Below are 17,500 nucleotides of genomic sequence, written 5' to 3'. Positions count from 1 at the left end.
GCGTAAATCTTGCAATCACTGCTGTCAAACGTCACTCTTGTTCATTTATTGTATGGAAAACTATAGTAGTACCCATGCCGGACCTACGGCTCAAAGTACCTAATCTCCGAGGTACGGGGGATGACACTACCGATTTTCTAAATCCGGCGGTACTGAAAATTCTTTAACAGAAAAACACAATACCTAACAATTTTTAATAAAGGTCACTTGAATAAAAAACAGCCTATTTACACTTTGTTAGTTTCTTTATTTGATACCGTCAGTACAGTAACTATTTGACCATTTTAAAATGCAAGGTTTATTATAATAATAAATGTATGACTTCGAACATTTGTACACAGGACATCATACAGAATCCAATATTATATAATTACCACAAGTATAAATCATACATACTTTCTACTTCTCCTCTGGCGTGTTTTTAAAATAAATTAATAATATGAAATCAATACAAAATATCTACAAAAATAATTTCTTAAACAGGATAATTTAAAAATATAATTATATCAAAAAAAAACTGGTCTTATAATGAATTTAAGATTAGGATAATGATGCTAGGTTCTGTTAAAAACAGAGCTCTATATTTAACCAAATTGATATTTATCCTATAAATTTTAGATTTGTTTATAATAGTTCAGTTAATTTTTATATAACGGAATAAGCGCCATTATAATCTATACATTTAAGTTTTTCAAAACCGGAATCTTCAAAATAGCGACAAACGGCATTCACTAAGCTTTCAAATGCAAAAACAAAATTAACTATAATAAACTATACTTATGCCCAATTCGACATGGAATGTTTACCAACAAAACGTTGCTTAGCAACCAATGACACGCAGATGTTATGAACCTATTGAAAAATTTTACATTATTTTTAAGAATCCGTGAAACTCGAAATAAATAAATCAATGTTAGAAATATTCTCATAATATTAACTATAATTTTAAAAGTTCAACTAATTTATCGCAGATATCTGGGCTCGCTCTTTTGTATTGCCAAGAAAATGTAAATCAGGATTACTCATCGTAACCAAGTTCGTTAATCAACAAAAAATGACATCATTTCATACTTTCTGAAGCCAATTTGACGATTAATCAAAAAAAAAAATCAAATGTTACTAACCCGCGAAATATGTAGTAAAAAATTAAAAAAAAAAATTGTTGCAATTTTTCTTACGTATTACTTCTACTGGTCGTTATGTTTCAGAATGCGCTGTTAAGCTAAAATTTTAATGTTTAACTTGGAAATTATGATAAAATTATAGTTTTTAACCCTATACATCGTGATTTTTGGTTTGTTTTTATAACTTCCACATCGAGTTTGGCTATAGTATAGAAGGTGTACACTCAGTCAAGGACAGCGACATCTCTTGTCTACAAAATATACCTTACAAGACCACAAGAATACACTTAAGTGTTAAGGTTGGTTGTTCAAATCCACTGAACAGGAATAAAGGGTTTTATTTACAGGCGTAAATAGTATTGAATTTTTTTTTGCTTCTTATTCGATTACACACAGTATACATAAGTAAACTAAATTGACAGGTCAAGAAATACTGCCCTTTCACACTTCCTCAAACACTACATTTTCTTTCTCTCTTGTGAAATTCCCTTGTGAAAAAAGCAAAGCGTTATTTCAAGACCAATAAATTTAATTAACTTATTTAAGTACAACCGAATTTAAGGCTCAGTTCAAAATAAAGATTTTTAAATGAATAAATTGGCTTTAACATTTCATTTCAATTAGGGAAGAATTAAATTGTTATTAATTGTCAAAATCATAAATTATAGACATTTGTACACAACAAGTTTTACATTAGGAAAAGCAAATAAGTTATAAACATAAGTACCTACAACATTAAAAAAAATGTTATTTTACGTTTATTAACGTGAATTTCATTCGAGATTCAGAATTAAAGACAGTCTAAAGAACACACCAAAGAAAAAATACGTTGATGTTTTTTCTCCTATAGTTATAGGTATTATTAAATGAGCACATCAATATGCCCTCAGATAATTTTATGAGATAAATATATGTTTAACTGCTATGCATAATATAGTCAATGCGCCGATAATAGTATGTGTGAGATTTTTTTTGTTTTAATAATATTGAGCTTACTGGCGCGCCACACCCCGGTTACGCACGACAATAAATTTGAAAAAAGAGAGAAGTAACTGCCATTTAAAAGGCTGTAACTTACTGCTCGGCGGTTGCAAGTGTTTTCTTAACTTACAACCAAATATTAATATGATAGTAAGCGGAAAACCATCGTATAAACAGAGCAACACTTCCCAGGGAATCGAAGTCACACGTCATGCACGCCCTGTGTCCGTTAACCTGAAGCGTAATCTGAGGTTTTAAGCATCTTGTGACTGTTATAACATCAGCAACCACGTTCTTCCGACCAAACACATGCACAGCATTGTGGTAGCTTGCTCCGACAGGCTTTCACAGAAAGCTTTACTACTACAAAATTTTCACTATGTATATTATTCTCTTTTAGGTATTATATATTTTTATTTTTAATAACAACGTGGTTTTTCGATCAAATTTTGTAACTTATAATATAAGTAATAAATAAAATTTAGATACATGATATGATCGACGCAGAGACAATATTAATAAACATACATACTACCCATGTTCAAACATCACTGGATTTTAGGCTTCTATTTAGAGATTATAAATTTCTCTAAATGTTTACCTTAGCCCCCTGTGTTACAAAACAAAATCGATACATTACGATCGACGTAATCACCAGATTCGATATATATCAATGCAATTTATTCCAGTTAAAATAGTTAATTCCCTGTTAATTCAGTGAGTAAAGATGAAAAGTTGCTTTAAAAACAAATACACATCAACAAGGCAAAACCGGTGGAATTTGAAAACGCATTTATCTGAGCGCAGCCAGAGAGTAGCATCCACCCGCAGTTGCTAAAACTTCGATTTGCATGTTTAAGTATATATGTAGTAGAAAACATTTTTTTCACCTAAAATAATGTTTATATTTCAACAATACTCTTAAAGAATATATGAATTCTTTATCATAATTATCCACAGCCATCCCACTGCTGGGCTCAGGCCTCCTAATTGATATAAGATAGGATTTTAATCAAATGCAGGTTGGTGAACTTTAATGACTATTTTCACAGGTGAGTAGTAATAATCCGGAACGACCCTTAACGTCCTCTTCGAGGCACGAGGGGTCAACACCGTCAATTTCCTAACTCCGAGCTGGTACTTGGAAAATTCTTCAAACCGAAAAAAAAATGCCTTATATTTTTAGCCTGCTTCAGATTCGAAGTCGAACACGATAGACCAAGAAGGTATTTGATTTATAATCTGTATTTTTTGATTCATTAAAATATACTTTGATCAAAAGTTTCGTAATACAGGGGGTACAATTATTCAAACGACAACCAAAATTTCTAAGAAAACCTAAATTATATATGCCTATCTAAGCTAGTTAAACGATAAATACACCTTACACGCTATACTCGACTTATATGCTAGATTAGCAACATATTATCACATCTACCGACCGAGACATAGCCGCACAAATGGAAATACAGCATTGCAATCACCATTTGCTCTAATGGAGTATACAATTGGAAATATTGAGATTTATTTTTAACATATTACATTTAATTTATTAATTGTAAATATTGTAATTGCTTTTTTTAATTTAATTTTATTCACACATAAAAAAAGACAACAATGAAAACTTTGTTCAAATACAGTCATCGCGTAAACAATTAATAAGTACTGATACATAAAAATATATTTTAAATTCCAAATGTCTTCAAGGTCAAAAGATAATGTACAAAAACAAAGGTTTAATCATTAAATCCCTCTTCCGAACAGATGTAGAGCTCAATACCAAAATTTAATCGCACTGCAATCCCTGTGTTACAATTTTTGTTTATGTGCTTTACTTTTTTGTTATCGGATATATAACATTGATGGGATCCAAAATAAAAAATGAAAATTTTGATGGTAGGATCAAACTGAGATTTAAACACGCGACTAAAATTTTACAATAAGTCGACGAGATGAGCCGATGTAATTCTACCATAGCGTTGCGCAACAGCTTGCTCTGCAATGTCGTATATAGGACGTAGTAATTTATAATTTAAAGGACCACAAAAACACCCGGCTGGTCTCAAAACCTATTAATTATTAAATAAGATCGGGATCTCGCATCTGTTCGATAGAGTTACACTTCATATCATTCATATTATAAATCATTCAAAAACGCAAAACTATATCAATACGCTCACAGATTTCCAAAAATCGATAGAGACGGCGACGCCCGAATTCTGTTCTAATTAATTTATTAAAAAACATCACTATAGTAACTATAAATGGCATAATATTACATAGAGCCTAAGACTTCGGCACACTTAAAACCCAACCTGCACATAAAATCCTAGTATTTATTGACTGGAATCACGTAACTGACATCCCCAACGTTGTGGTAGTTGTTAAAGGTGGTTACTCACCGGGAGAATTCACTTCGCAAACTTCGTGTTACGTTCATGCGTTTGTAACGCAAGAATATTCATTCGCAAATCAAACATCCTCGCAAGCACAACTTTAGGAATTCGTTTTTACATTCTCCGTTTGCGATAAAACAAAAGCTAGGGCATCTTTCGCAAACCTAACATTCTTTCGTGAGCACAACTTTGGAAAATCGTTTATACGTACTCACCAAACTGTAAAGTGTGAGATTATTTATTCGACCGCGTAAAGTTACCCGCGATTTGTATCGTATCGAAGAGCGCCATCTCTGTACTGACTGTAAGGTTTCTTAATATTTTCACTAGATGGCGCTTCTTCGATACCACATAAATCGTAGATACCTTTCAAGAGATCGAATAAGTAAACTTAGGTAGAAAGTCTCAAACTTGGCACTTTGTTTGCAAGCAAATTTTCTAGAGTACCGAACGCTGCGTACAAAAGTTTGCGTAGATAATGCTCGCTGTGAATACCGTCTAGTAGTGTGTAATGGCGTCGGGTCGCGTGACATGTTTTAAGTGTGTCCAGCCTTAGGATTAATAGCTAGTTGGAGACGATCGAATTAGATAACCTAATCGCGTATCACTTAAACACTCACTCGAAATGTAACGTAAGAGATGGCGACAAGATTTCATAAATACCTAGTACATGAAATATTCTGGTGTGAAAGTTTCATGCTCGAAAGAGCAAACTTCTTCACTTAATGTTGCACGTGCGTAAAATTTAAGTGATCTTGCTTTGGAGTTAAACTTTAGTGGTATAACAGCATTACTTATTTAATATTCTCATAGGAAATTACAGAGAAAAGCAAACAAAGTAAAATTTGTTCTGTAATGTCCTGAGCTGAGCTGAATTGTAATATATGTGTCAAGACACTGCGCGGGGCGCCACCTTACTTGATTGACTTGAAGTTGGCTCTAGGAGTAATTTTGCGCATGTACGATGTACAATGTCACTATATAACTCTTTAAACTAGCCAATTAGATCGCGCTTACTATGACCAAGGAACATTTTAATGTATTGATATATATGAATTCTTACGGCCATCTCTAAGATTATTACTTTACAGCGCTTTATGCAAAAAAGACTTAACTGTCCACGAAATGTTTGGAATAATGTCTCTTATAAGTTTACCACTGGGGGTTTGGCGGGGGATAGGGCTCCGCGGGGGCGTGCGGGGTCCCCGCAAACGGGGCGGCGGGACCTGCGCCGTACGGCGGGTAATATCCGCTGCCGTATCCGCCGTAATAAGCTGCGTTCGGATAGGCACCGTAACCCATCCCGTAACCTAAAAGAAACAATAAATACAAATTGCTAAGTTTGTATAGTAGCCATTGTGCTTAAGCCACGAAGATCGGACAAATCTGTAGCTATAACTTTTTTTATATAAGCTACACCACAAAAGTCTTCCAAAATACGCACAGTTTTAAAGTCAACATCCCCTGTCGATCCGTCATCTGAGAGAACAGGTACACAGATTTTTTCGCTTTACACGAATGTGTGAGAAAAAGGAGGATTTTTCTTTTTTTTTTCTTTCAAATTAAGCTGAATGTCCATTGCTTATCATAACTTTTGCAACGTAACGCCTGTTTCTATCCAATAAACAAAAGAAATTTCACGATTAAACCATAACATCAGGACGTTAATTTCAGGACAACAATACGGTTTCTAGATTTAAATAAATTCGTGCTGAAATACCGTCTCGCAAAAATCCAACCGTTATTCGCGCCACGCATAAATTTACCAACAATTTGTCATGCGAGACCATAGTGTGAGATTTTCCACCTATGTTCATTTATTTTGATCATGAACTACGATTTATATGGTTCGAAGGATCTAGTTACAATACAGTAAAACTCACTGTCACTAGACGGCGCTTCTTCGATACAATATACATCGTAGGAAACCTTCACACGAGTCAATAAGAGTCAATAATAGATAGATTAGATTATACATAGGTAGAAAATCTCACACTTGGCACTATGGTCTCGCATGGCAAAGCTTGGTAACGGACATTGGACGGGACGGGACGGGTCTTTGGACACTATGCTATTCAGAGCCACGCTTGACCATTTTATCTCGGCAAAGGCCATCTCTCTCAAAAAAGTAATAAAAGATTAAATTCGTAAAACACAATTTGTGACGTGTCTAAAAGCCCTTAAATGAAGCGGTGTCATAATTTACGACGTAAAATGCAAAATTATTGTCAGAATTTCGTGTACATGTCATATAAAATCAGGCCTTGGACAAATGTATTCTTCTGAAACACAAATTATTTCTATTGATAGTTAATTTGCGTTCAGAAATGAGAATCAGTCACTAGTAAAGTTGGGATGTATTATTCTCTAAAGCGGCAATACTTTCGTATGTTTAATTTGCAAAAATGTATATGTCGCGACTTTAAAAAAATTATGACAAACCTGGATATTGTCCATAAGCTCCGTCGGGTGGCGGATTCCCGGCGTACGGTTGCCCAGGAACAGGAATTGGGTTAGGAGACATTACAGTTGGCGGATGCGGACCACTAATGGCTGAGTTCCCAATACTTTCTCCTTCATTGCCCACCGGCACTGGCGGAACACCAGGAATCATCCCACTATGTCCAACACTTGGCAAAGGCTGGGGCTTAGCCATATTATAAGGTAGAGAATGAGGATCTTGGGCCATAGGCGGCAAACTTCCCGGATTTGGAATCCTACTTTGGGGTACGGAATTTGGCATCACATGTTCCATTCTCGGTTTTTGCGTGTTGCTCAATAGACTAGATACGCTGTGAGACATCGAATTTGCCTGCTTCTCGTTTTGGGAATCGGCAACATCGACTTTATTAGGCGATTTCTTTTTCCTTGAACTGCTCCTTTCCTCAGATCCTGGGGAATATGATTGCGTGATATCGTCTAGATTTTTGCGAAAATCCGGAAGTCCCTCTTTGTTGAGCGTAATGGCAGTTCTTTCAAGCTGACTCAGGCTCGATTCATTCGGTGGCCGACTCACAGGTCGTTGGTGTCTATAGTTCTTTAAGAGGTTGATCTTACTGGACGTTCGGCTAACAAGATTCATTGGTTCATTTGATAAGCTAGCTTGTGAACTCGGAGGAGTTTCTACAATTTTACTTGTACTTTCTAATGGCTTAATCTCTAGAGCTTCTTCCGAAGGGAATTTTTCATCCGTCGTCAAAACCATCGACTTTGTGTCCTCGATATTTGATACTACTGTTTCAGGTGTCTTAATGTTATCTGTTGCATTTTTAGGTTCTTCAGTAACTTTCTCCTCTGCGTCTTTATCAATTAGGTCTTTGTTTTCTGTAAAAGCGTTCTCCTCCTCACCTTTGACATATTCTTTCGTTCTATCAGCTATTTTGTTCCTAGTTTCTTTGGAAGAATCAATTTCTTCGTCACTATCTAAAATTTCAGTTTCTTCATTAACGGTCACAGGTGGGCCATTAACTATATTGTCAGGTCTCTTGATATCTCTAGGTATTTTTGTTATGCTTAGTGAACCAGGTAAATTCGGTCTAAGCATGCGTCCTTGCATTGGAAGTTTGGGACGCATAGCATATGAGCGCATATCTCCTAAGCGATTCCTTATATCGGCAATTCTTTGCCCGGGGAGCATTGGCCTGGATATTTTATTCATTCCTGGTCTTATAACTCGACTGTATGCTGGTCTCGGCCCGGCTTTTGATGTTATTGTAATAGCAGAATTATTTTTCAAAGAACCAGGAATATTCGCAGGTGTTGGACGAGTACCTAAAACTATCGAAAAACACATTTATAACTCACTTTCATCGATAAATTGAACAGTCAATTTTCACTTTCATTAATAATTATAACAAAACCTTTTACCTTTCTTGCCTATTGGACTATCCTTATTTTCCACTCCTTTTTGACCTAAACCCTTGAAAGAAGTTTTGATTGCTATAATCTTGCCAGATTCCAACTGCATGTATATTCCTTTGGGTGATTTCAACACCATGACACGTTGACCAGCTTTTAGCACGATATTGGTCTTCTCGGGTGAATTTGTAGGTATAACAACATCTGCAAGATTATACACAACAAGGTTAACTTGTATTCACAAACCAAAAATATCACCCCATCTGTGAATGTTACGGATCTAGTTATTGACTTAAACAACAAATAAGTATATTTCTTAAGAAAGCACCCTGTTAAAAATGTTAAATCAAAATAAATATTCTAACTTTAAATGTACTTATGACAACCCTTTTGAAGATAAAAGATCGACACATGCATAGGTACCTACGCTATGCGACGCGTACCCAATAAAGTGACAGGAGTCACTAGATTTTACTATTGCATGTGATGTTAGGGCTGTATCCGATTTATTAGAGTAAAAACAAAGAAGAAGAATTCAAAAGGCGCCCTTATCGCTTACTAGCGATCTCTGCCAGGCAACCTTTGAATTGGGAAAAAAAGAAGAGAATAGACTGCTGGTGGTAAACCAAAAAATTACATACATGCGAATAACTACATACTAATAGATAAACTAGTGTACACAAATAGATCAAAAGTACATAATATAATTAATAAATAAATATAAAAATAAAATGGCAATGGTTTACTCAAAAATATTAGCGTTTCGGTTTCACAGGTTAGTCTCAGAGACAGTAAATAATGTACCTACCTCTAAAGACCCTGAAGTATTATTTCGGTTTTCATTTACACGTTGAAGACTAAGTTAAAGACTACGCCACTCCCCGCCCCGATATAGCTCGCAAAGTGTACTTTACCTAGCGGTAACGTCATTTCTTGCGCGGTCATTCCTTGCCGTCGCCATACATCAGCAGGGATCCATCTCGCGCCGTGCTGCATAGGTCGAACTGAGGCCACCGGTCGCTGAACAAGGCTCCCGTCTGCAGTACGCACTGTCCTATACGCTGTAGTCGGTTTCGGAGCTAACGCTGCTTTCTTCTCTAATTCGTACCTAGTAAATTAAACATCCACAATGAAATAAACTATGGTCGTATATTGTTATGACCGGAGAACTTCCCTCCGACATAATCATAACGTCAGTTGCGTTTTTACTGCGAGCACAGGTTTCAAAAGGTGATAATAGTAAATGTGCAAATGCTTTAAACAATTAATGAATACACTATTTGGACATCAAAGGGGAATTATCAAAAATGTAATATAGACCAAATAAGGCTAGAATAATACACCGGAAAGATTCAATCCGGTGGCCTTATCGCCAGTTATAATCTCTTCCGGGCATTCAAAGGCGTAAAAGGAAAATGCTATATATAGCAAGACCCTGGCGGTACAGTGGTACCGCATACAAGACAATTTAAAGAATACATACGTTTACTCAAATTGACCCGCAAACTTTTACTCCTGACTCCAACAAACCTTATAACGCCTCAAGGCATAATCCGCTACAGATGTCTATAGACTAAAATCGCAATCTATTTCAAAACAAGGTTATAGAACTAAATTTTGTTTCAAACTCAAAAAAGAAATACTATGCGTGAGTAAAACAGTGGCGTTGGTATTAACTTACCCTCTTTGCGCAAGCCTCTTTTCGGCACTGGATAATTTCTTCTCCTTTCTGTCAACGAGGAGCGATTCATGCTGGAATGGCTCTTTACACAACAGCTTACTGTGTAGCGTTATGACTCCTTGCATTAAAACATCTATGTATTTATCTTTGTATTCTAACAGGTCTTTTATCTCTGGCACCTAAAATTATTCAGAACTTTGTAATTTATCTACATCCTGCTAGAAAGGATACCTTCCTTATGATCGATGCCTTCTTCATAGACAAGAGAAGTTAAAAGACTTGATGACAATATTTTGTCTTCAAGTCTGCCAAGGAAAGTATATATAATTTATTAAGATAATTATAAAGTAAATTATCTCACAGTATCACAATATTAAAAAAGGTAAAAAATAATAAATTATAATAAACAAACTTATATCAATCTTAAGTATAGACAAATTCTAGAATAAGCTGATAGAATACAAAAAAATAAATAAAATATCTCTATTTTCAAAAAGATTACAAAAATCAATTGCTAGTGGTCTCCACACTAGGTAGCCTGTATCGTGGAGAAAATCCGAATAGTGATAGGTGTTATGTAGATAAATGCTATGTAATTGAGTATCATGTAAGTTTATAATAGCATAAATATCTATTATAGTATATATAAATTTATATCGGTATTTTTGTAGTTAATATGTAAATGAAGTATTTATATTCATGTAAGTTTTTTTTTTAACATCCTTTATGTACCACCCACTTTCCACATTTTTATCGGCTTCGTACGCTCAGGTTGCCTTCAAAAGATCACTATTAGCACTAAGTACTATTACTGTTTTCCTTGTGTTTTTCCTATTGTGTTGTTTTGCAATAAAGTTTTTCTATTCTATTCTATTCTATAAATGGGTTACCTTCTCGTCATTGTCGTAGCACAAATTGGTGATTTCCTTCATTGACAGCACAGCATCCGGGTTACACTCGTCGACAACCCGATCCGCCATACCCTGCTTATTGATTTGTCTATCATATATCTTCCTCTCGAGGCAACAGTCCATTACGAAACGATAGACGAAACACGGTTTCCTTTGGCCATATCTGCAAAAACAGAACGTCACATTCCAGTCAAGCCCGAAAACTGACTATAGTCGTAAAAATGTAATAAGCCCGTTTTGACATTTGTCATCGCGACTTAACTAGTTATGGAACCATAAGACTCTGTACTCTATACTCACGATAAATCAATTCAAATTTGTATCAGTACTTGATTGATATTATTATGTATTGTAAAGTGTTCGTTCGTTCAAAGTATTCCTTTAACTTCACAACCAATACGCGTGACTGATTATACGTCCACTTTTCAACATGTTGAAACAGAGTTAGTACTATATAACAACAAACACAAAAATCGAGTCAAATCACTATGTTTAAATTAATGTCCAAAATAGAAGAGCCATAGTTAACGTAATAGTAAACAATATATCAAACGTAAACGAGCGCACAGTCAACTTTACAAGATGAGGAACGAAAAACTGCGCAGTGCGCGCGGGGACGCTTCAGTCATGTGCCGCTTGGTCAGATACATCATCTCAGACTCATTATTTAGAACCCATTTTGAGAACCAAGCTCATTCTTTGCAGAAAAGATAACTACACAATATTTAATTTCGATATTCAGTAAAAAAATGGTTACAGCTCTAGTATAAAAAAAAAAGACTGAGAACGTAACTGTTTTCGGAACGTTTCGCAACAATTATAAATTGCATGCAACTATGAAGTAAGCGCAAAAAGAATACTCGCGATATATTCTTTCATATTATTTAAGTTCCCAATAAAATTTACGTATTTTTTAAAACACTATGTAATTGATTTTTATTTTTTTGTTTCTTTCAGTTTCGTTCCAAGTTACATTCTATGGTCTTGCACAAATGTCAAAACGGGCCTATTACATTATTCCGACTATAACATTCATATACAAATACATTTATGTTTGGTAAGCCTACTCTTACACTTTTAAAATGTCAAGTCTGTCTGTTTGTACTATATCCGAAAAGAAGTGGACAAGAATATCGTACATAGGTATTACCATGATAGAATTATGGGTCGCTGCTCGCCATTTGAAAGTAATTTCAAAACCTCATATCATATTTTTTTTTAAAAATTATGTTTGTAGTGGATTTCACAAAGTGGGCATGTGCAGGATACGAAGAATTAACATTGTGAATTTTCAATTTTGGTCTTATTCAGAAATAAGGCGTCATATTTTATCAAACTCATAAAACCTTATGATAAACAGAAGTAAAATTACTGGAGACACTTTGCAGAAATCGTATAGCAAAAGGACGAAAATAAGGTCGGGCTTAAACACATACCTATAAACCCTACAAACAGCTTGAGTGTCATGACAAGGATTCCAACTCGCGTCGAACACGATGACGCGATTCGCGCCCACGAGATTTATTCCGAGAGATCCAGCCCGGGTCGACACCAGGAATAAATGAACGTTGGGATTCGCGTTAAACTCATTTATGAGCTTTTCACGTTCCAACGCGTGTGTCGAACCGTCTAAACCTTAAACAAAAAAAATAATTTAGTAAAATTATCCTTATAAGTACTTAGTATGATTTCCATGATCAATGTACGGAAGAAACTAATAAGTTATTAAAAATTTTAACCTTTATTATATATTTTTGGCTTTAAGAGTTAGAACAGAGAATTTTTTTATCAAGTTAAAACGTTTAGTGAAATTAAAATGACGCCATTTTGTAAATTTAACAAGATGGCATTATAGAGTTTAATTGTATTATTTTGTCAAATACTTAATAATTATTATAATCAAAATAAAATTTTCTCTTAGTTTCTTATATTCTATTATTAACTTACGGTAGTAGGACGTATTTCTCTCCCAGAGTTGATTGGTTCCAGGTATGTAGTTTCTTTCCAAGTAATCTTCAATTAGATTCAAAGTAAACAAGCTTTGGCTAAACAGTAGAAGTCTATCGCCGAGTTTTATACTTTCGTTAAGTATGTAAAAGAAGAGCTCCATTTTTGCCGAGTTTTCGATAAGTCCGGGTACATAATCTTTTAGTAACTCCGTTGCCCAGTCATATGTCATTTCCTCTAGTTGCTTCGAAAGAGCCATTTTTTCTTCCTTACTCAATTTTTCTTCCTTTTCACTCTCCTCTGATTCTGAGTCTTCATTCGTTTTTTCTTTGGAAGTTTTGCGATCTTTACGTCCTTTAGCCTTCGGCCGACCTCTGGGTTTCGGTTTATCCGAATCTTTCTTTTCTTTCGCCTTACCTCGTGGCCTACCCCTTTTCACAACTTCTTGTTCTGGCGCCATATCAATTTTTACATTACTCGCTTTAGGAAACATATCATTCTTCTGTGGAAGTTCGTTTGGAACTCTTAGAGGCAACATATTTGGTATTGGTATATTATTATGTTCCTTTTTGATCTCATCCTTTACTATCTTTTTCGTGTCCAAGTCTTCGATTTTAACCTCTCCGTCCGATTCGGATTTAATTTCCAGTTTATCTTCGGCTTTAATACGGTCCAACTCAGTTTTCAGAGTCTCCGTTAGAGGCCAAGAAGTTACAGGACTACCAGAGCCAGCGCTACATAAGGGTGGTTTAGTCTCGAGCGGTGATGTATAATCAGGATATGGGTTATAATTACTGTTTGCATTTTCTGGATATTGCGGATTCTGTTGTTGATAATTATATGGAGCGCCATATGGAACGACCGCGGAATTTGGAGGTACATTTGGTTCTGTTTTAATATCAGAATGTCGATAATTGGCATCCAGGGGACATTCCGGTTTAACTTGGGGCTGATCAGTGATTATGCTGCCTATTTGAGGCTGACTAGATATATTTGCTTGTGGATTAGCATTTGGGTAATTTGGATAATTCTGATGCGGCTCATTCCCATAATTATTGTAAGGAGTAGTAGAGTTTGCATCATATGCGCTACTCGCAGGATATGGGGTAGGATAAGGTTGGTTTGGATAACCTTGTGGCCTTGGAGGTTGATTACCCTGGTATGATCCTTGAGGTGGATTTTGCGCATTATAGTCTGAATATCCCGGTGTATTAGGAAATGGAGCCCGATATTCAGGCCTAGTTTGACTATCATATCCCTCTTGATTGTTCGGGAAGGGAGGAATTGCATTAACTGGTTCTGGATACTGTTGATCGTTCGGAGGTGCGGTATAGTTCGGCGGGTACTGTTGAGTGTTGTTATAAGCCGGAGGTGGATTTGCATTAAATTCTGGTGGGGCTTGATTCGGTCCGTACTGTTGATTACCGTAGTACCCTTGGTTGCCGTAATAATTACTGTTTTGCCAGTAACTCTGGTCATATCCCTGTTCTGGGTTAGCTGGGGGATATTGGTTGGGGTAATTATTGGTGTAAGGCGCTTGTTGGGGATAATAATTGTTTCCGTACTGCTGGTTGTAGTTTTGATTTGGCGGATAGTACCCGGGACCGGAATTCTGGTAAGGTGGGTATTGTGAGTAGGCAGCTCGATCGCCGTCAGGTCGATCTGGATGTGGCTGGTTTTGATAGGTGCCGCCAGGTCCGTAGGGTCCATTTGGAGGGTATAATCCATCACCCTGATTGGCGGGTAAGACCGTTGCCGTAGTATTTGGAGGTATAGTAGCTGCGGGTTTCTTGGACCCCTGTTGTACAACCAAAATTACTTTTTAGTATTTTACATTAAAGCTTAAATGTGATTAAAGCTATTAAGATGAATTGGCTAGAATAACAATTCGGATAAATAGATTTTAAAAATAGATTTTATAAATTTTATATTTATTTACTAAGTTCATAATTTAAAATTAACAAACGAAACGAATACTAAAATAATTAGAAAAAAACGTACGTTAATGTTTATCGCAAGGTCTTTTGGGCTATTTAAGCGCCAGTTCATCGGCCACCAGAAGTTTGGGCCAGTATAGTATACATATTGCTAATTGCTGATTTTTCGCGTCTGATGCTATGGGCTCAAAGTAGCAATCCTTATCTTTATCTTTTCTTTAAAATTGCTATTTTTTTTTGTCAACATAATAACTTTTACTACTGTTATGAGACCTATTATATTACATGCATATTATAAGCCTATTTTCAATTGTTTCAAAAATACAATAACATGACTTACCCTAGGCTTAGCCGCTCGCTTAGGCGTAGCTTTGCTATTCTTAGCGCGACCCGCTTTAGTCACTCCGCCGATTTCTTCCAAATCTAAATCCTCCTCAACAGCACAGTTTATTTCATTGCGTTTCTTCAGGAAGTTGTATAGTACATCTGGGTGATTCCATATCTAAAATGAAACGACCAACCAACTTTGAAGTTTTGAATAAAACATCGCAGGACAGAGTTTTTTGGATAAGTGCTGTCGCTGAAATGACATAACGAAAAGGATGCCACTACTGTAACAACTGACCATTTAGTTTAAATTGGTATGTTGGATGCCTTTTCCTTAGTTATTTATAGAGATGTCACAGTACACGTTTAGCCGAGTGACCGAATACCGAGTTTTACCCGGTCACCAATATAGTACTCGGCCGAGTTATTCGGCAAGTTTCCACATCTTAGAAAAACGAAAACCGGTTCATACAGCCAGGCAGAAAATATTTGTCCTTTATGCAAGTTTAGTACGTCTCGTGTAAAGGAAGCAAATGTCTTTTATGCAAGTTTAGTACGTGTCGTATATATGAAGCAAGTGTCGTTTATGCAAAATAAAACACTTCAATAATTTAGGTTTATTACATACCTTGCAGCAGATAGCGAACGCCTTCAAGGGATTGGGGACGGTGGCAGACCTCACGACTTCGTTCATAAACTGTACGTACAGTTTTCGCTGCAACGGCGTCATGCGAATGAGTAAAACGTACTCTTCTTTCTGAGGCAACGTAGATTGTAGCACTGCGTGAGATCGCCTTTAAAGAAAAGCAAAGAAACTAATGACTACTGTATTTATTTCTACAGAGAATTGTTATAGGTTTTACCTGTTTCTATGCGCCAGTTATTAAGAAACTTATTTGCTCTTAGATATGTTTAGCCAATATATTTCACGAAAAGACGCTTTAATCGTTTCGTTAGTAATTTACTTTTTTTCTGAAAACTAGTTTGACGGGATTTATAAGCATTATGCTGGTAATTTTTGGGATTAAAACAACTATTAAGAATATAAACAAATATATGAGAGGAAGAATGCGGCAATATCAAATATGTTGTACTGTCGAGTATTTATACAAAAATTGCGAGTTCAGTTAAATTTAAGTTGGGCGTTCCAATCAAGAACATATTTAGTATGGATGTCGTAAGTGTTTACTTATGAAAACTCTATTAGACCGACACGTGCATAGTACCTACGCAGTTCTACAGATACGTCTCAAAGACTAAATAAACCTCTTAAGCCTTTGAAGTATTATTTCGGTTTAAATTTACATGTAATATAGACAACTCCCAATGCTCAATGGTTGGACCTCAGTCTCCGAACACGAACACCCGCTCAGAAGATGATCTTGCTATTGTTACCGTCAAGCACAGTACAAACTCCAAAAGCACTCAACTCTTTCCATCTTAATAAAACTCAGTAACATTTACCTTTGAACAAAACCAACGAGTAGGGAATGTAGCACGTGCGCTCTGTATCTCATGAGCCTTATATCTTGCGGCGTGGAGTCTATGCACTGGCCGTTCTGTATCGGCCTCTCGAACATATTGCAGAACTCAGTTTTGCTGCCCAAATAATTCGGACGCACGAAGTCCACCATACACCAGTACTCTAATAGGTTGTTCTGTAGAGGATACCCTATAAAAAACATAAAACATTAAACCTAACCTGCTGCGAAAAAAAATCAGCGCCATTTTTTTCGCGTTTCGGTTGCAAACGACACTTGCAATCAATAATTCAGCAGCTAGAAGATCCATGCCTTGTAGTTGGCCGGTAATGGGTTGATATAATGACGATGCAGTCGGCCTAGTTTATAACCACTTTTGAAACGTCAAGTCGAGAAACATGTCTAGAATTATCCACACTTGCAATTTTAAAATTTCATGCAATACGTTGCGTATGAAATGCGGGCGAGTTTTGTGCGTTTTGAGTTTTACAAAACCCATGGAAACCGTTAGTTTTTCTTGGATATAAAGCAGCCTGTTACTCTCCGCCCGCTTAAATATAGGACAAAAACCGACTTTCGCATTTTATAATATTAATAATTATGACAAATTGAACATACCTGTAAGCACGATACGCCGTTTAGTCCGCATCTGTTTCAAAGCGTACGATATATTTGAGTGTGAGTTCTTGATTCGGTGACCTTCGTCGCAAATCACAAGGTCTGGGCCGGGCCGTACCAACGCTTCGTACATTTCTGAAACAATATAAGGGGGAAAGTTAACATTAAAAAAAAAACATTTAACTAATGTTTTTTTTTTTGTTTATGCTGGATTAAGTATACATATATCTCAATGGGTA

General features: G+C 36.0%; 1 protein-coding gene across 2 annotated transcripts in view; it reads right to left on the bottom strand.

Moving 5' to 3' along the window:
• Positions 1 to 226: 226 nt before the first annotated feature.
• The window catches only part of LOC120625599, a 29,664-nt gene continuing 12,390 nt past the window's right edge, over positions 227 to 17,500 (bottom strand). Inside the window, exons 11-22 of one of the 2 annotated variants that reach the window (XM_039892663.1) lie at positions 17,262 to 17,396; positions 16,627 to 16,834; positions 15,791 to 15,956; positions 15,176 to 15,337; positions 12,899 to 14,696; positions 12,388 to 12,586; positions 10,931 to 11,114; positions 10,041 to 10,219; positions 9,274 to 9,467; positions 8,369 to 8,563; positions 6,944 to 8,278; positions 227 to 5,811 (exon numbers count right to left, since the gene is read on the bottom strand). In XM_039892663.1, coding sequence (XP_039748597.1) covers positions 5,654 to 5,811; positions 6,944 to 8,278; positions 8,369 to 8,563; positions 9,274 to 9,467; positions 10,041 to 10,219; positions 10,931 to 11,114; positions 12,388 to 12,586; positions 12,899 to 14,696; positions 15,176 to 15,337; positions 15,791 to 15,956; positions 16,627 to 16,834; positions 17,262 to 17,396 — 4,913 coding nt within the window. In that variant the 3' untranslated portion in view covers positions 227 to 5,653. The remainder of the gene's footprint in view (positions 5,812 to 6,943; positions 8,279 to 8,368; positions 8,564 to 9,273; positions 9,468 to 10,040; positions 10,220 to 10,930; positions 11,115 to 12,387; positions 12,587 to 12,898; positions 14,697 to 15,175; positions 15,338 to 15,790; positions 15,957 to 16,626; positions 16,835 to 17,261; positions 17,397 to 17,500) is intronic. The other variant, XM_039892664.1, reaches the window with a different exon arrangement.

Source organism: Pararge aegeria, chromosome 8 (assembly GCF_905163445.1).
Source record: "Pararge aegeria chromosome 8, ilParAegt1.1, whole genome shotgun sequence".
NCBI lineage: Eukaryota > Metazoa > Arthropoda > Insecta > Lepidoptera > Nymphalidae > Pararge > Pararge aegeria.
This window is presented reverse-complemented; position numbering and strand designations above follow the sequence as displayed.